Raw genomic sequence first — 21,221 nt, 5'->3', positions numbered from 1 at the left:
GAAATTGAAAACATCATTAAACTGCATACTGAAACTACAGTAATCATTTTTGTCTATAGACAAACAGGAACACATCTGTAAATGAATTCTTGTCGTAAACATTGATAATCTATTCACATCAAAGCATTAACATTCTGTTGAAGAACTTCTTCCATATCTCTCTCTCTCATATGCTTCTATGACACAATATAGCCCCAAAAATATTTTGATAAAAATATATTGTGGAAACAATATCCATGTGCAAAAGATATGACTTTACATACTTGCAATGTAATGTAATAGAACCTATACAACAAAGATATCATGGACCGACATATCAAGCTTATATGAAAAAAAGGTTAAAACGTAGTTATATAATTTTCCCTCTACAATCCAAGTTTAAACTACACAAACTTCAAAAATTCTAAAGTTATAGTTATACATTTATTTTACAGTTTATCCACCATCTTCAAATTATTATAAGTAGCGGGACTCAGTACACACTGCTTTCTGCTTGCTAACCAGGCAGTACTAACTATAACTCACCACTCTACCATGCACTGTGTAGTGACAAATAATCTCATTTAAGAAGTTAGAAGTGTTGTTACGAAAGCTATGATTTCACATGCTACAAGTGATGTAGTATGCAAGGGTATAAACAGTGCATGGAAAAGGCATGAGTTATGGTTACTGTGGTGGGGTGAATAAGATGACAAGACTGTGTTCAGAGGTGTCTGACTTGGAGTAATTTGAAGGTGGTGCATAAATTATAAACTGAAGTTGTAATTATAACTTTCCAAATTTTAATGTTGGTGCATTTTAAGTTGGGTTTGATAGAAAGAATACATAAGGTATTTCTAACTATAAATTATCCTTAACCTTTTTTTTGTACAGAGTTTTTTATAGCACGAATGTGACCCGAATTGGGTATTAGAGCACTTCACATGGCACCAATTGCATTACTTGAGGACACAGTCATTTTTTTTTGTTTGTTTGTTAGGCACCGGGAGATTGAGTGGTTTGAACAAACAAAAAGAATCCACCTGAATGAGATTGGTATGGTCCCTACAATGGTGGGGAGCACACTGTTTTCTTTAAATACCCCTCACACACCAAAAGGGCCCTTGGTGTCATGCTTCATCATAGGGGCTTCGCATCCCTCTACGGAATGCGGCATGCTACTAACCGGCGGCTACGCGGGAGCACTGATGTAATAACTATGTGTGGTGCGTGAGGGTTTAGATGGTAAGTGAGTGGTGGGGTCAGATGTGAATTAATGCGTGAATGTTAAAAAATACCTGGCATGTGAGGGCTAAAAATATTTTAATAAACCTCCGTGCTGGTATTGCTAAAAGGGGTGTGGTGGAGGTGTTTTGTATTTAATGTACAATACCTCCCGTGTGCGTCGACATGTTTCGAAGCATAAAGCTTCTTCTTCAGGACGGGGTGCACAGATCCCCACCTTACTCACGTCAGGGTTGTGTATTGTCATTAAATTACAAACCATATATGTGATATAAATGCGAAAACTAGACTAAATGTGCCTAATTACTAGATTCCAAATCGTAAGTACCTGCAATGAGGACTTGCTACAAATTGGCGAATTGCATCATGTGCCTATAATACGGAGGGACCCCGTGCTTAATAGCACTAATACGGGAGGTGCTTACCATCTAAACCCTCACGCACCACACATAGTTATTACATCAGTGCTCCCGCGTAGCCGCTGGTTAGTAGCACACCGCATTCCGTAGAGGGATGCAAAGACCCCTATGATGAAGCATGACTCCAAGGGCCCTTTTGGTGTGTGAGGACTATTTAAAGAACACAGTGTGCTCCCCACCATTGTAGGGACCATACCAATCTCATTCAGGTGGATTCTTTTTATTTGTTAAAATTGTGGCCGGGGAGATCGAATCCACTTGTGTGTCCAGGTGGACACTTCCTCTCTCCCCCTTTTGTTATATTTATGATTAAGTGATTTGCCCAGAATCACAGGATGTTCAGCGTCATTGCCGAGACTCGAACCCTGTTCCCCAGATTCAAGGTCGACCGCCCTAGCAGTTAGGCCAATGTTTTTTTCGTTATATGTGAATGTTTTTTATTTTTAAATAAAAATGTGTTTTCAAATTGCAGTGTGAAGTGTCATTGATTGGAATGCCATAAAGTGGATTTAGTACAGCACAGTGAAAAAGAGTGTCATAGAGTTTAGTGTTGTAGAGTGGAGTATTGTAGAGTGGAATAGAGTGGAGTTGAGTAGAGTGGAGTGGAGTGACATAGCGTACAGGTGAGTAAAGTGTTATACAGTGGACTGGCATGGTGTATCCTATCATGGAATGGAGTATAGTAGAGTGGAGCCACATGATATACTGTGTAGTGGCATGTCGAACCGTAGAGGTGAGTGTTAAACAGTGGAGTGTCGTAGACTGGAGTGTCATGAAATGGAGTGTGGTGAAGTGGAGTGTCAGCGAGTAGAGTGTCATAAAGTTGCATGGAGTATAGCAGAGTGTTGTAGAGTGTGGTTGCATAGAGTGGAGTGTCATATAGTTCAGTGTTGTCCAGTGTAGTGTCATGCAGTAGAGTGGCAGTCTCGTCCAGTGTAGTGTTGTACTGTGAAGTAACATTATTTGTGATAACACAGTGCATGGTAGAGTTGCAAGTTATAGTTAGTGTTGTCTGAGAGCTGAAAAGAGTAACGAGGTCCACTACTTATAATAATTTGAAGGTAGTGGATAAATGTAATTGAAAATAAAAACTATAACTTTCGAATTTTTAAAGTTTGTGTAGCTTAAACTTGGTTTGTTGAGGGAAAATATTTGTCCGAACTATGACATGCTTTAACGTTTGCTTTTTTCATTGAATGTCAATGCGTTTTTTGAATTTTTGATAAAAATGTGATTCAAATCGTAGAGTCCAGTGTCACAAGTGGAGAGTAATGTGGAGTATCGTACTGTACAGTGGGGAGAGTGTTGTAAAGTCTATTCTCACAGACTGGAGTATTGTAGATTGGAATTGAGAGAAGTAGAATAGAGTGTAGAAGCGTATTGTACGGTATAGTAAAGTGTTATATAGTGTAATGGCATGGTGTCTCATATAGTGGAGTCAAGCATCGTAGACTGGAGATGCGAGTTGTATAGTGGACTGGAGTGTTGAACAGTAGAGTAGGGTCTCATCGACTGTCATAGAGTAGAGTGTTTTACAGTGGAGTATGGTGAAGTAGAGTGTTGTACAATGGAGTACTATCAAGTGGAATGTCATAGAGTGGAGTGATGTATCGTAGAAAATAATTGAGTGGTGTGTTGTCGAGTACAGTGCAGTACAGTGGCCTAGAGTTACCCAGAGCGGATGGGCATAGAGTGGAGTAGAGTGTCATTGAGTTTAGCAAAGTGTTGTAGACTGGAATTGCATACAGTGGAGTATGGTGCTGGACAAGGGATCAGCGTAGAGTATGGGACTGAGGCATAGAGTGGGATTAGTTGTAGTAGAGTGGAGTGGAGTACACAGGAGTGGGGTAGTGTAGAGTGGAGTAAAGTGTCACAGAGTGGTGTGGAGTGCAGTAGAGTGGATTAGCATACAGTTAAGTAAAGTGTCATAATTTTGAGTACCGTGTTGTGCAGTGGAGTGTAGTGGCGTGTTGTACAGTATTGGATAATGATGTAGACTACAGAAGAGTAGATTGGCATTCAGTATAACAGAGTTTTATAGCGTGGAGTAGTGTACAATAGAGTACATTGTTGCAGAGTGTGGTATGGTGGGTTGGCATCCAGTGTTATAGAGTATAATGGAATTGAGTGGCGTTGAGTGGAGTGACGTACGGTGGAGTAGTAGAGTAGAGTGGAGTACTGTGTCAAACAGTAGAGTGGAGTAAAGTGGGATGCAGTGGTATATAAAAAGTAGCATACAGTGCCGTAATGTGGACTATAGTATTTTAGAGCAGTACAGAGTGGCGTAAAGTGTTGTACAGTGGCATACAGTATAGTACAGTGTTATACAGCATTGTGCAGGGGTATAGACAGGAATACCATTTAAGAGAGTGGCATATAGTGTAGTAGAATGTATAGTAGTGTAGAGTGAGCTGAAGCTTTGTAGTGCCTTAGAGTAGAGTGGTGTGAAGTCCAGTAGAGTTGCGCAGCGTAGAGTAGGTAGTAAACTTTTATAAATTGGAGTGTGGTCTCATACATTAGAGTGGAGTGCTGTGTTGTATAGTAAAGTGTCAAATAGTGAAATGGAGTGTTGTACAATGGAGTGTGTGGGCATGGGGTGGAGTATAGATTTGGACAGTGGAGTGTACTGGGATAGAGTGGCATAGAATGTTTTAGAGTACCATAAAGTGTGGAAGACTTTTCAAGAGTGGAGTTATATATAGTGGAGGAGTGTGTCATACAGTGGAGCGGCATAGAGTGAAGTGGTGTAGAGTGGATTACTGTAAAGTGGAGTAGCATGCAGTGGCTTACTGTACAATGGAGTGTAGAAGAGTCGAGTGGCATAGAGTGGACTAGCATAAAGTGGAGTGGTGTCCAGTGCCGTGGCATAGATTGGAGTAGGGTACAGTGGATTAACTTAGAGTGGGGTACATTGAAGTGGCCTAGCTTAGAGTCAAGGAATCTTTTATATATTGTAGTGGTGTCTCATACAGTAGAGTGGAGTGCTGTATTGATGCAATTTCCTTCTAAGCATTCTACGTGTTTTATCGAACCAGGAAGCCCTGCACTGATCACTGGCCCTGGCCTTCTCTGTAAAGATTGCTCTGAGGGCATGTCCCACAGCCACAAATGAGTCAACAACCAAGCAGCTGTCAGACTGCAAAGAGAAACAATTAAGGATATTGGTTTGGTTTTCTGCCACTAATGTGGTGAACATTAGTTTGGTATCTGTGTGCCTCAATACTAGTCTGCTCAAATTATCCTTCACTTTTATAAGAGAATTGCCCACCAAAGTGCCCCGTTGGGCCAATGCAGGATAATTGACTGAAATATGTAAGCCATTGTGGTCACTAAAACAGTTAAAAGAACGCCACCTTCGACCACTCTAGTGGGCATGTCTCTGGAAACAAGGACATAATAGATAATGGAGCACTGTACTCTCCTACTAAATGTGGCAAGATTAGATACATCCTGATCAGGAAAATCAAGAGCATTACACAAATTATTACTGACTATAGGAAAGAGAAGTAAACCTCTGGCATCACAATCCCTGCTAAAAGGTTGATGAAACCAATCCGAGGGCTGGAACTCCATAAGAGCCGATGTATCTCCCAGCTTGGCATTAAAATCTCCTGCTACTGATAGTTTAAAACTCCCCCCAGGACAGAGAGGAATAGAAGTCAAGAAATCGATACAGGACAAAGCATCAAACTTCCTTTTACCCTTGGCCAAGAATCATTGATATAAAAATTAACCACAAATAGCCCCCTTTCAAAGGCCATTTCAGGTAAAAAGCCCAGGCGAGTCTCCTGCCGGTATCAATGTGTGTTATGGTACAGCCCCGGGAGACCTTCAACTAGGCTAATAAACCATCACTAGCTAGCCCTCCAAAAGGCTGAAGGGCATGTTGAGCGAAACATACATAATTGTCACACAATACATTCCCAGGTCTCCTACATCAAGATAATATCAAATTGCTGGACCAAGTCCAGCCAGGCCTGAGACCCCAACTTGGCTATAATGCCTGCTATGTTCTAGCTAATCACCCTAAAGCAGTGCTGGCCCGTTCAGCACTTGGATAGGAAACAACCCCTTGTTCACCCCCCTGGGAAGGGCTAGAAAAGAGTACAGAAGCTGGGGTGATCTCCAGGGGCTCTAATGGGGACTCCATTGTGTTCTGCAGGAGGATGGGGGCAGGGTAACTGATGACAAATGGGTACAGAGCCCACCGTCCAAGAGTCAATCCACCTCAAACAAGGTGGAGAGGGGTGCAAACGATTTGAAACCTTGAACCCCGAGTACTGCACCCCATTGGTTCTGCACCCCATTGATTTCAGCCAACCAGCACCTCAGCACTGGGGCTAGATTACTATAAAAGTATGAAATGGGCAACAACTGGATCAGATTGGAGTAAATCTGGTCCCTATTGGCCTGAGACACCAAGCCTTCCACAATCCAGAAATTCACAATGATGCAGACCTCTCAAAATGTTTAGAAGATAACTGGGGCTAGCTTGGCACTCAAAACATTCCCAAACTCCACTTTGAGCCGATTAACCAGTTCCCGCACATTGCTGAAACCCTGCCAAAAAGCAGCCTTAGTTGGTAAGCCGGGATTAGTCTGGCTAGGTATTCCTTTAGAGGTAACGGTCCTCCTCCTGAGTGTGCACACCAGGCTAGAGCTTTGGGACAGACTGGGCAGCTGCGTAAAATCAAGATCAGGTGACACAGCTGCGGTCGAATTGCCGTCACATGGCTGGGAGGAGAGACTATCCAACAGAGGGGTGAACTCAGGTTAATGTGAACCCGAGAACCTTCCCTAGGTATCGCAACCAAACTCAATCTGTGCCCTAGAGGACCGTCCTCCGTCAGGGAGAGTCTGTACTCAGCCAACTCGATTTCTTTAGCGTCAACCCAAACTGGATGCGCCTAGAAGTTGTCAATGGTGGAAACTCTGGCGGGCACCAGAGAGGGTAGTGGTGTGCTGTAAATAGCCTTTCTTTTCCCCATGTTGGAATCAGCAAAACAGTGGATGTCAATGGTATCCAAGAAAGGTAATGTTAGTTTAATGAGAACGAGGTACCTGCCACAGTCGAAGATGAAACCAATAGGGGTGGCCCACCCCACCGAAGTCCCACTGCACTTCATCCAGCGCAGCGGATCCTTGCAATGCGCTTTATAGCGCTGGTACCAGGCAACAGGCAGTGGGTGTGCAGGTGTCAGGGGCTCCTCCAGAGCCCCACTAAGTCTTGGGACACTAAATTCAACAGCAAATCATCCTACTGAAAATTGAGGCTAAGAATATTGCAATACAAGAATATAATGGCAAAAATATTGAAGACCAAAATTTCAAAAGGTAAGTGCATATAGCGGAAATATAGAGTTTACATCTACATACCTTGAGCACCTATATATATCGCTAACATACATATATGTGGAGTAATGTATGCAACATTTATACTTACTCACATTTCGATATTTTGCATTCAATATTATACCCTCGATATTTGGAGATCTTGATATTCCGGCGTGTCTATTTAGGGAGCATATCGTCTCTGATCTTATTCATTGAGCAACTGTCCAGTGTTTGTTATTTAACCACACATGTTGCACATCACCTGTCTTTTATGGCCAAGAAGCAATTGGATTGGTAGAGGAGTGCTACAGATGCAATCAGGTGTATAGCTTGGGGGCGGGAGTGGAGGGTAGGGAGGGTTTGGGTGTGACCTATCCCATCCCAAATAAATGCATTTGTGGCTTGAGACTTGGGTCTGGAGGCCCTGAGTATGGTCTCCCATATCTTAGATGGTTTTCCTCATCCTTGCTTGACTAAAAGGTTTACATTTGTTAAATTATTTTATATCATGAACTTAGACACAGTCCCACCTAATGCAAATCAGTATTGAATTTGTTCCTTATGGGAACAGTGTATTCCACACCTTGGTCACCCCTCCACCCTTCAGCATGCTGTTTTTTAGTTGTGAACTTTATGATTCATCCCCCCCCCCGAATCCCACTGACTAAGCTATCCCATGGATGCAAATAAATCAAACAAAAACACAATAGACACTATAGTTAACATGTAGGCATTTGTAGACATGCTTGTAACATACCTGAAGTGGGTTCAGAAGTACGAATAAGTACTGTAATACAAGGGAGTTGCTGTTTGTAAGCGATGGAATCCCGATGGCCCAAGTCAAACCAAACTGTGGTGTGCAAAATATAACGGCCTTCACCAGCTTCTTCACCACCTCCTCATCCTCCCGGGCCCCGTCAGAAACTGATGGTCTCAGGAGTGTGCGAATCACAACTACAAGTCCAAGAAAGTTACCCACCAGAATTATTATTGTTGGGATGATGAAGGCGTATGCAGCTCCAGAGGTGCCTTCTAGCCAACACACATCCTTCTTTTGGTAACCCTTGGTTGGGTTATAATGAAGAAGAGTCGCAGACGCAATGATGATAGGGCAGGCGTAGCCCAGAACCCCAGCAAGAGCTGTAAATTCCATCATGGTGACATGGTGGAATACAAAAACTAGGCGACACACCAAAAAGAGGGTTTGGACCATCGTCCAGCAGAAGAAGGCAAGTAAAGAAAAATGAATACAGAACGTCAGCGCCAAACAGTCTATTTCCTGGTCTTTTACGCCAATCATACTGGATGCAAAGAAGGACATGTTGCTGAAGAGCAGACATAGAGACATATTTAGTAGAGACACATGTCTGTAGGAGGCCATAAGGCTACCAGCATCACGGACTAGAGACATCTGCAGAGCAATGCACACAACAAGGGAAGTCATGGAGATGACAAGGCCCACCTCTGTAATGTAGTTGAGGATGGCGTCATTCACACTGTCAATCTGTGAGTCTGATATTGACATCAGGACTGCATAGGAGGTCAGGTGGCCACATATACACTCTGCAACCTTGTTCTTGACTTGTGTCAAGCACCCTTTGGAAGACCACTTCCTCAAGGTGGTATTCCAGAACACGCAGATTGCGCTTTCATAGCACTCGCTGCTGCTGAACATGAAGGTGATATTGATGCTGGCATTGTGGTTGGATTGTCTCATCAAATTCATACGGTTGGTCATGATTTTACTTGTTATTTTGTAAGCTTTGTTAGGCTCATCTTCATACTGACTTGGAAAGGTCATACCAAGCTTATCAAAAGAGGCTGACAGGAAGGTTGCCCTGCAGTTGGATGGGTATGAGTTTCCTTGTAGTGAGAGTTCAATCTGGGGGGCAACTTCTCGGGTATTTCCATTGCTTAAATCACTGCAGGATCTTGTAGAACAATACAGCTGAATATTGGCAAAGGATATATTGAATGGCTCATCAATGATCGGCATTTGTGAAAAGAGGTTTTCCATGGACTCCAGTAACTGCGGACCAAGATGGCTGTCTGCTCTGGAAGCTGGTTCCCAAAGGTCTTCATTGAGTAGTCGGCTGGCAATAGAGACCACATCCTAGAAAAAGAGGACCTAGCCGTTAGATGTGTAAGAAATCAGGTAAGTGCTCATTAAACCATTCTCACTTTCAAAATACTATTTTAATCTTTGTCAGGGGTAACAGCTCTTAGTAGTGGCCTGTACTTTGGTACCAATGCTACTCTCTTGGCTGCTCTTGGTTTCAGGCGTCATGAAAGTAGCAACAGTCACAGAAAGTAAAGACAGTTTCAAAAGTCTTGATTAGTTCCTGCAGTTTCCACTTCTTGCCATTCAACAAGATGCTCAGAAGCATAATGAAGGTTGTTGATGGGCTAGTGGTCGAATAAGGAGTCAACCCTGTGATGTCACGAAGGCCACAGGATGCATGTTGTGAGCTCCACTACTCCCGGCATTTTAGTGAGTGAGCGCCTACCATGTTTGTAGTTAGAGCCAGTTCATAATTCAGTGTTTACCCTAAATGGTCCAGTTTCATTAGCTCTTCCTAATGCCCACATCTCTTCCAAACTACTGACATAGACTCATGGAGTAGCTATAGCATGACATTTTCATCTTGTTCTTAAGATACATCCTTGCTGATTAACCTTAATGTGAAGTGTACAGTTCAGTTTTAGAGAACATAATCTTGGAATTAGTTCAAAAGATTGATTATTTGACATTTTTGGCATTCCTACCTTTTCCAGCATTTGGATACTTTTCTGTGGGCTTTTGGCATCTAGTAAATGCATCTTAAATCAGACTTATGTTATATTGCTTATTAATTTTATGGTATAAGGGGTCACACAAGGGGGTGTCTGGGGTGCGAGTAAAGTGGAAATCTACAAACAAGTCTGTAAGAAATTGGGTTATTGGTTGAGAGTGATGGACGTCCCACTCAGGCTATGAGCACACACCTTGTCTGGGTGAACCACAAAAGTCACTAAATTAACCTGTGCTTAACCCTCTAATAGCTCAGCACAAAGCAGTGAGGATTAACTTAGAGTCAATGGGTAAATAATATATGCAGCACACAAACAGCAATAAAGTGAAAACACAACACTAGCTAAATCCCAAATTTAGAGAAAATAGAGTACATTTCAATAAATGAAATGGCGCCACAATTACCAAAATCCAATCAGTAAAACCAGAGATATTGAATTGTAAAGTGTTTTGGGAAAATAGTGCCAAGAAGCAGAAACCCCACTAATGATTACTTGGTCACGCAAGAGCAAGGGAAAGTCATAAGTTCAAACCGACCGCAATTGGCTGCAGGTCAGATACAAGGACCTGGCTAGTCCGGCTGAAGAGTTACCTTCTCAAGTCCAGCGTGAAGATTTCCGTTCGCATTGGAAGAAGCTGCAAAAAGAAGGCGTTCAACATGAAGAACAGGTCAAGCTTCTCAGATGGGCATTGCTTTAGCGGAAAGATCTTGTTGTTGGGTCATCACAGACGGTCGATGTGTTCGCGAACTGCAGGTGTCACATTGTCAGTCGTTGTGAATGGTCACTATCAACGCAAACAGCAGCACCTGCTGGAAGTTCGCATTAGCAGTCATCATGGGCGGCAGAGTCTTGGCATGAATGGGATTTCACCTTTTTCTTAAGGAGGAGCTCTCACTAATGCTAGCCAATGGTTCAGTCCCTAGGGGTTACCTCCTAGGGATCAGGACTCACTCCAGTCAGGTCCAGGCAGCTCCAGTTGCAGGGTGGCAGTGGCTGGTAGACCTCTGGACTCTTATGTCCCCCTGTAGCTCATACAACAGGTCAGCCAGCAGACTCTTGGAGCCACACTGGGAACAAAGCGAGCAGGTTCAATCTTCCTTCTTCAGACAGCAAGGCAGCCATCGAGCATCAAGGAAGCCCTTCTGGCAGCAGGTTAGTCCTTCTGAATCTCCACAGGCCCAGGAGGGTTCTGATGAGTAATTCTGAAGGTCCCCTTTTTGTGAGGGCTCATAAAATGCTACCATGGTCAGCCTAGAGCTACAGTGCATGTGCGCAGGCGCGCTCTTAGGAGCAGAGGCTGGCAAACCTCGTCATGCTCATTAAGCGCCCACGATCACTTTCACTTTCGTCCGCGATCACTTTCGCGGCGCCCTTTGACGTTCTCGTTCAAAGAACATCAAACATCAAAGAACATGTTGTTGTGTTAATGCTTTGCTGCGCCCGTTTGACTTACAACGTGCTTTCTCTTTCCACAAACTCGATGTTCGTGTTCCTTTATTTTGAGATGCTTTTAGTATTACTGTCACACACACAACCACAACCACACACACAACCACACACACAACCACAGACACAACCACACGCACAACCACACAACCACACACACACACACACACACACACACACACAACCACACACAACCACACACAACCACACAATCAACCACACAACACACACACAACCACACACATACACACAACCACACACACACAACCACACCCACAACCACACACACAACCACACAACCACACACACAACCACACACAAACAACCATACACAGCCACACACACAACCACACACACACAACCACAACCACACCCAACCACACACACAACCACAGACATGACCACAGACACATGCACAACCACACACACAACCACAACCACACACACAACACACACAACCACACACACACAACCCCACACACAACCACACACACCCACACACACACAACCACACACACAACCACACACACAACCACACACAACCACACACAACCACACACACAACCACAACCACACCCACAACCACACACACAACCACACACACAACCACACACACCCACACCCACACACACAACCACACACACAACCACACACACAACCACACACACAACCACACACAAACACACACAACCACACACACAACCACACACAACCACAACCACACCCACAACCATACACCCAACCACACACAACCACACACACAACCACACACACAACCACACACACACAACCACACACAACAACACACATAGCCACACCCACACAACCACAGCACCAACCACACACACACAACCACATCCAACCACAAAACTACACCCACAACCACACATACACAACCACACCCACAACCACACACACGCAACCACAACCACACACAACCACAACCACACACAACCACACACACAAGCACACACACAACCACACACACAACCACACACACAAACACACCCAACCACAACCATACACACAACCACACACACACACAACCACACACAACCGCACACACACAGCCACACACACAGCCACACACACAACCACACACACAACACACACAACCACAACAACACACACACAAACCACAACCACACACACAACCACAACCACACACAACCACACACACACACACAACTACAACCACACACACACACACAACCACACACATACAACCACACACATACAACCACACACACAACCACACACACAACCACACACAACCACACACACACACAACTACAACCACACACACACACACAACCACACACATACAACCACACACATCCAACCACACACAACCACACACACAACCACACACAACCACACACACAACCATACACATAACCACACACACACAACCACACACACACAACCACACACACATACAACCACACACACATACAACCACACACACACAACCACACACACAACCACAACCACACACACACACAACCACACACAACCACACACACAACCACACACACAACCACACACACAACCTCACATACAACCACACATACAACCACACAAACAACCACACACACACAACCACACTCACAACCACACACACACAACCACACACACACAACCACACACACACACAAACACACACACAACCACACACACAACCACACATAAAACCACACACACACAACCACACACACACACAACCACACACAACCACATACACACACAACCACATACACACACACTACCACACACAACCATACACACAACCACACACAACCACACATCCACACACACACACCCACAACCACACCTGCACCCACAACCGCAACCACACACAACCACACACACAAGCACACACACAACCACACACAGCCACACACACAACCACACACACACACAACCACACACAACCCCAACCATACACACAACCACACACACACACACACACACACACACACACACAACCACACACAACTGCACACACACAACCACACACACAACACACAAAACCACAACCACACACAACCACACACACACAACCACACACACAACCACACACAACCACACATCCACACACACACCCACAACCGCACCCACAACCGCACCCGCACCCGCACACACAACCACACCCACACACACAACCACACACACAAACACACACACACACAACCACACACACACAACCACACACACAACCACACACACAACCACACACACAACCACACACACAACCACACATACAACCACACACACACAACCACACCCACAACCACACACAAACCACACACACAACCACACACAACCACACCCAATCGCACAGCCACACACACACCCACAACTGCACCCACACACAACCACAACAACACACATAACCACACACACACACACAACCACACAGACAACCACACACACAACACACACAATCACACATCCACACCCACACCCACAACCGCACCCACAACTGCACCCGCACCCACAACCGCACACAACCACACACACACACACACAAGCAACCACACACACAAGCAACCACACACACAACCACGCACACACAAACACACACACACACACAACCACACACACACAACCACACTCACAAAACCACACACACACACACAACCACACACAACCACACACACAACCACACTAAGCATTGGCATAGCCAATAGGTCTCGCCTTTGGGACCTTATAAGTGTTTAGCCACGCAACAGTTGATGTGGTTGCACCAAGGATATTGTGCTGCATAACTAAATACTTAGAAGGTCCCAAAAGCGAGACCTATTGGCTATGCCAATGCTTGTTATATCTGGTGCCAGCCTTCGTGTGGTGGAATTCTCTGACCTACCCGCAAAACTGGTTCTGGTCAGTTCCAAAGGCAAGGGCAGGTCTTGTGTAAAGTTGCTGGGGGTAAAGTCCTTCGAAATGTAATCAGGGCAGGCTGCAATCTCTCCCCAGCCATCCTGCCAGGATAACCCTCTACCATGTACACTTAGGTCACATTGTTCACTGTTTGGGCCCAGTACACATTCTTGATGGGGGAATCATTAAGCGGCCTAGGCAACTGGAAACTTCTAGAAAGGCCTTAGAAAACGTTGTGAAGGAAAATGCTGATTTTCTAAACGTGGCAGTTTCAAACGTATAATCTAAAATCTAACTTTACCATTAAAAAAAGATATTAAATTACAATTCATTTATAGTACTGTAATCATTTAGTCAGTTAGCATGTAGTCTTTTAGTGAGGTAGGCTTTAGGGCATGAACTGCTTGAAAGTAGTATGCACTATGCATGTAGTGTTTTAACGATCGTCACACTTGTGGTTCAGGGCTATTTCTTATTCAGTTTTTATATATAATGTGTTTGTACAGTAATGGAATAGTATAAATTTGAAAGTTATTAATATACATTTATTTGTGATTCTTTTTTACAGATACAGAACAGGAGTGTTTCTCATCTGTTTGCACTCTTCTCATGCAAGCTTGTTTGGATGAAGGGTCCTTCGGTGTTTCATCATACTTGCCGTGTCGTACGAGTATTTCTTGTTAGGATCCCCTTGCAACAGAACTCTTTTGCAAATCTTGCACGTGATCAAGGTGGCATTGGTCTTTGTTTGCCCCTCGGGAAAACTACAAAATTTCCACATCACTGAAGGAAAATGTTGTGGGCGTGGTGCGTCCTCCAAAAATTCATCCTTAGATTCGGTGACTATTTTAAAGCGACAACATTTACAGTTTTTGTAAGTTAAACTTATAAAATTTTGTTAGCTGTAAGCATTTTATATATCTGTGATTTGTATCTTGTGGTATTTTGTTGAGAATAGCATGTTGTTTTTTTTTTAACAATCTTTGTGATTGTTTTTTTTTTTGCCCGCTGTTAAGTGATGAGTAGGCCTGGGCGGTAAATTCCGTTCCGCTCGCGGAATTTGCGTAATTTCGCGTTCCGCGGAGAACGCAAAATTGCTCAAAAGTCCGCTTTCCGCGATTTCGCGAAATTTTTGCTTGTTCGCGTTCTCAAAATGCGTGTTCGCGAGATATTTCTCCCCGAGCACGCAAACAGCAATTGTGAACAGGAAAAAAGCATCGCGAACAAGCAATTCCGCGTGTTCGCGGAATTTCTGCGTGTTCGCGGAGATTTTTTACCATTTCGCGGAGATTTGCGTAACGCAATTACGCAAATTCCGCCCACCCCTAGTGATGAGTACGATTGAAATCACTATTTTTAGTGAAATTTAATATATTCTGAGAACAGCAAAAAAGGCAAACAAATTACTTTGTGGAAATTATGCTGTGTTGTAAAAAATGTATTATTACATGTTATAAATATTTTTTCCTTTTCTTTCACAGATTCAAAATTTAAATTGGAATGAAAATCTGAAAAAAATGTATACCATTTTTTATTCCTATTACTGTGAAGGTAAGTTTAACTAAGTCTCAATATGCAGAATGAGGAGGTCTGCAAGAAGCTACAAAGTTGAAACACGTTTTCTAAAAACACTCTGTTTATACCTATATAGTTTTGAAATCTGACCATAATCAGATATCATGTGACCTGCAAAAAAAGAGATTTGAGGGGTTCATAATATTTTCCATTTTAGCTATTGAAGGACCGCAATCATTTCAATCATTCTTCTTTGAACATCTTTGCAGACAAAACTCTGTGCTTACCTTCTATCATTTGCAAGGAATTTTAAAACCGGAAATATGTCACTTTTTGTAACATAGTTATTGCGCAAGACAGTCTTTTATATTTACAAAGAGAGGAAAAGGCACTCTGTGTACTTTTTCTACTCCATGTAAATACAACCTCATTATGCACAACACTTTGCGTTGAAAGGGTGTTCTATAATTGTTGTTGTGCATGATTGCACTGAATACTCATAGAAGGGAACCTGCAAACTTTACTTGTGTGCCTGTGTGCTTAACGCTTACCTGGGGCAGTAGCGGAGACTCGCTGGTTGCTGGTGGGACGTGCGGACTGGGCGCCTGTGTCCAGGCTTGTTGCTCCCTCCCGCGCCGTGAACGGACTTCATCCCCCACAATTCCCGGCAGGCTTAACGCCCCCTGACACACCCACTTCCGCGCCCGGAGGCGCTCAAATCGAGGAGGCTCCCTCGGTGGAGCGGGAACCTGCGAACTTTACTTGTGTGCCTGTGTGCTTAACGCTTACCTGGGGCAGTAGCGGAGACTCGCTGGTTGCTGGTGGGACGTGCGGACTGGGCGCCTGTGTCCAGGCTTGTTGCTCCCTCCCGCGCCGTGAACGGACTTCATCCCCCACAATTCCCGGCAGGCTTAACGCCCCCTGACACACCCACTTCCGCGCCCGGAGGCGCTCAAATCGAGGAGGCTTCCTCCGCGTCGCGGGACGCGCGCGGGCGGCGCCGGGCTAAGCCCGGGCAAAGGGGGGCCCTCTGTGGCCCTCAGAGGCCCGAGGAGTCCGGGCTGGGCCACGTCCCTTTACTCCCTATTAACAGTGAGTACATACGCCCGGTGTGTGCCCCCGTTCTGTTTCCTGAAACTATGTCTACTCGCTCTGGAAAGCTTCTTAGGAGCGACGGCGAAAGGGGGCCAAATGCCGCGAGCCCTGTCATAGGAACTATGGACCGTTTTATCACCAGGGTGGCGGCGGTGATTGAAAAGGAGATTGCTATGTCTGAGCGGCGTTTATCTGAGGTTTACCTCCCCTCAAGACGCTCATCCTTGGGGGTCGCCGCCCAGTCGCTTACACCGGCCGGTGTCCGGGTTCAAACTGTTTCCCCACCTAGTGTGCCTGGTGTTTTTACAGACCCCCCTCAGTTGGCTGGTATAGAGCAAAATATGGTTAGGCTGGAAAATCTGGCCGCTCTTCTCCCTATAGTTACAGTGGAAGACAGTGGACTTAGCAAGCTGTCCACGCCATTATCACCTAATTCCCCAAGCGAAGCCATCAGTGATCCTGAGCCTCCAAAACCGCTCACTCCCTCCATAGTTATACCAGAAGGGGAGTCAGTGAGGGCTTCCCCTAACACCCAAACTCCCGATACTAGGCAGGAGAATAGGCCCCTAAGCAAAAAGCCACGAAAACGTAAAAAAGGTTGGCTAGTGAGGCAGGCCGCTCTTTACCAAAGAGTAAGAAAGCCTTCCGGATCTGGTACGAGAACCATAAGGGGTATGCCTATAGTGAATGAAATTGACATAGAAGGGGGTGTTCTGATCTCTCCCAAGGGGCTACACCCAGACGCCAACACTGCCAAGGTATCAAAGCTCTCTGACTCAGTAACAGTTGAAAATATCTTTGAGAAGGTATATAGCCTCTTGAAACCGTTACTAACACAAGTCAAGGGTCTAGGGGAGAGGATAGATAAATTAGAGCAATCAACCCTTGACGGGTTTCACTCACTCAAAACAACATTGAAACAAATAACCAGAGTGACTGAAAATAAGGACTTGGGCATAAAGGGGAATGAACCACCATCTCAGAGAGACCCTAAGCCCCAAATATGTCTAAATAAAGTTGTCTCTAATAGCCCACTAATTCCAGCTCTTAAATCTCCTCCCTGCCCCAAAGCAGGGCCAAAACATAAGGGTCCATCAACATACTTAGAGCCTGACAAAAATAAACCTAAGCCTCTTCCACAAAAGCAGCCACAGATAGCTAGTGGCAAAACGGAAGACTCCCAAAAACCAGGTGCACGCAGCAAATCCAACGGGTTAGCGACAGGGAATGCCCCTAGGTCTGTATCCCAACCTACTGCCCCATCTATCCCCTTACTGGCCCCCAGTAATTTAGTACGACGGATCCCCCCAGTAAACCTCCCACCAGACTGTCAACCTTTTGTTGCTGTCATGGTTAATGTGCCCCCTTTAAAGGATGGCCAGTTGGAAAATCACCAATCACTCAAGAATAAGTGTATCCACTGGCTGAAGGCAAACAAGCCAATTCCGTTGGGTGTGGATGGTATTATTCTAAGTGTCCGCAGAGTGGGTTGGGTAGGGCAGGGGAAAAAAACGCAGGAGGGGGATTGCATAATTATAAATTTCCAAGACCCAAGAGTAGTACCATCGATTTGCACTCCTATTAAAAGTATGGGGGCTCCGGGGGTTAAAGTGGTAGATCTTTCTTATTTTTACCCCAGGCAAATTGTTAGCCCAACAGGAGGAAGCTTAAGTTCCCCTGTTTTTGGTCAAAACTGGGCTGGGGTTTCGGGGGGTACTAGGGAGAACCAATTGTGGGCACCAGGGCCTTACTGACTGGAAATTGGGAGAAGAGTAGAGCCAGCAGGAGTATCACCCACCCAATCAAACCTTGCAAGTGGGATAGGAGACCCTATATACACCCCACAAGATCCCTGTTCCCCTCAGATACCTCCGAGGGGGTCCATAGACAGGGGCATTCTGGCGCCCAGCGACACTTCAGCTGTGACGGACCTAGTCTTCAAGGTTTTCAGCTGGAATGTCGCAGGGATTGCAAGAAAACTGGCTCTACCGGATTTTGCTGCTTGGGTTGATGAGCACTCACTGTGCCTTTTCCAAGAGACATGGAGCTTGGTGCCGGTCCATAGGGTGGGTTTTTCTTCCTATTCCTCCCTTGCGCAAGTCTCGGAAACAGGGAGAGGGCGACCTTCGGGCGGCCTTCTCATCTGGGTCGCGGCTTCTTTAGACTGCAGAGTAGTGGAGTTTCCCACAGGTTCCCCTGACATACAAAACATCACCCTAATAGATCAAAGGGGAAGAATTGTCTTAAATGTTTATAATGTTTATGCCCGGGGAACCAAGGGCGGGAGAAAGTCTCCTGTAATATCTCTCCTCGAGACTTTGCTAAATAATACCCCATATAAGACTCGTACATTGGTTGCAGGTGATATGAACTGTACGTTCGAGCCCTTGGGCTCGGACCTTTCCCTCGACCAAGACGAGGAGGATACCAGGTTGGGGATCCCGGTATTGGAAATCCCACCGATTAGAAGGTGGACAGAAGTGGCGCTCCAGATATACTCCCTGAGCCTCGAATTCAACCTAAGGGCAGCTAATGGGAGGACATCCTCAGATAGGGGGGGTGCCCACACGTACAATAGACCAGGACACACCTCTAGGCTAGATTATTTCCTAATAGATGTATACTTATGGTCCTATGTAAGGGACATGCAGGTGGTCCCCACGACTGAAAGTGACCACAATTCACTCTCCTTAAGTATGGACCAGTGGTGGCGCCCCTTAAGGAAAGACAATATTAACCCGGTAGCCGCACCCCCGGATGAGTCTGAAGTCTCCCCTTGTGGTAGGCGAATAAAATGGGCGAAATTGGTTTTATCCGAGGCAAAGGTAGGGGAAATTCAATCCCATTTAAACCATGCGGTAACAACCCTCGGAACCTCCTTAGAAGAGGTGGGTAGAGCGAGTGGGCTTTTTGTCTCCCTGGTTGAAGCCTTAACTAACGTGTTTACCTTATACCCTAACAAGTCGGGCAACAAAGAATCTAAAAAACCAGTCGATGGATGGTATACCCAAACATGTAGGGTTTACAAGGCCAAGTTAGTTGAGGCGGTTAAACTCAAGTCCCGTAGTGTGATACAGGAAGCAAGGAAGGCCTATAATAAGTCCCTTAAATTTGCCAGGAGGGAATGGGAAGACAAATTCTGGGAAGACCTGCTCCAGGCTAGCAAATTCAGGGATTCAAGGGCCTTTTGGAATCTCATAAGCACACGGAATAAACCCGATGCATCTGTGAGACCCTGCAACATCCCGCCTCAAAGTTGGGTAAAACACTTTGGGTCCCTATACCTCCCCCCAGATGGGGAATTGAACGTGGGGATGGACTTTACACGAGCAATTGAACCTCATGCCTATGATCTCTTCACTCCCTTAGAGATTGAGAGGGTTATAGGGTGGGTAGCGCCTCGCAAGGCAGCGGGCCCCGACGGCCTTCCGGGGGACCTTATGAGGGCATACCCAGCGGAATGGGCAAGGGTCATAGCAGCTCTCCTAAACGATATCATGATGGGAGGGGCAGTGCCAGAATCCTGGAAAGGGGCGGTGGTGGTCACGATTTATAAAAAAGGATGCAGGGAAACACCGGGGAACTATCGCCCTATAAGTCTGATAGACTCCACCCAAAAGATAGCTGGTAAAGCTATCCTTGGAAGGATTCTCCACTGGGTGGAGGAGAATAAAATCCTATCAGACTTTCAGGCAGGTTTCCGGGCTGGTATGGGGACAATAGAGCAGGTGTTTAGGCTGGCACTACTGGGGTGGAAGGTGGTGGAACTAGGCAAGGGTAGTCTTTACTTGGCCTTTATAGACCTGAAGACTGCCTTTGACCTAGTCCCCCGGGAAGAGCTTTGGAGGGTGCTTTATGAGTTGGGATTACCCCCTTACATCTTGTCCCTACTCATTAGCCTTCATGCCCATACCTTTGCACAGGTCCGTTGGGGTAAAAATGGAGAGGTCACTGAGAAGATACCAGTGTCCAGGGGCGTAAGACAGGGCTGTGTCTTGGCACCCACCCTATTTTCACTATATGTGAATGGGGTGGTAAAACATCTTCAACAAGAACCAGCCGACGCCCCCTGTCTTGGAGGAGTACGTATCCCCACCCTGCTTTTTGCGGACGACACGCTCCTGATCTCGAAGACCCCACAAGGCCTCCAGAAATTGCTAACGCGATTCCAGGAGTTCTGTGCTGCAAAAGGCTTAATAATAAATGTGGACAAAACAAAATATCTAGTCCTAAATCCTCCTAAGAAACTGGGCCGTCCACCTACACTTAATTCGATTCCCTTAGAGAAAGTAGCCGAATTCGATTACCTCGGTATTCGGATTACGGATAGGATGTCTTGGGCAAATCATATTGACAAAATGGTCCTCAACCATAGGAGAGTAGGAGGAGCTCTCATGAGGGAGTTCAGGGCCTCACCTAGGAGATCACTTACCCCAGTAATTGATATCTACAAGGCCAAAGTAGTGTCATCAGCCTTGTATGGGGCAGAACTGTGGGGCCACTGCCGATTGG

The 21,221-nt window shown here is 45.4% G+C and overlaps 1 protein-coding gene across 1 annotated transcript in view; it reads right to left on the bottom strand.

Moving 5' to 3' along the window:
• Positions 1-21,221, bottom strand: part of LOC146822098 (adhesion G protein-coupled receptor F1-like) — a 35,932-nt gene that overhangs the window by 67 nt on the left and 14,644 nt on the right. Inside the window, exon 2 of the mRNA XM_085609429.1 lies at positions 7,735-9,090. Within this exon, the coding sequence (XP_085465555.1) occupies positions 7,735-9,090 (1,356 nt within the window). The remainder of the gene's footprint in view (positions 1-7,734; positions 9,091-21,221) is intronic.

This window comes from Triturus cristatus, chromosome 6 (assembly GCF_964204655.1).
Source record: "Triturus cristatus chromosome 6, aTriCri1.1, whole genome shotgun sequence".
Classification (NCBI taxonomy): domain Eukaryota; kingdom Metazoa; phylum Chordata; class Amphibia; order Caudata; family Salamandridae; genus Triturus; species Triturus cristatus.
Note: the sequence above shows the minus strand (reverse complement) of the source record. Positions and strands in the feature narration are given on the sequence as shown.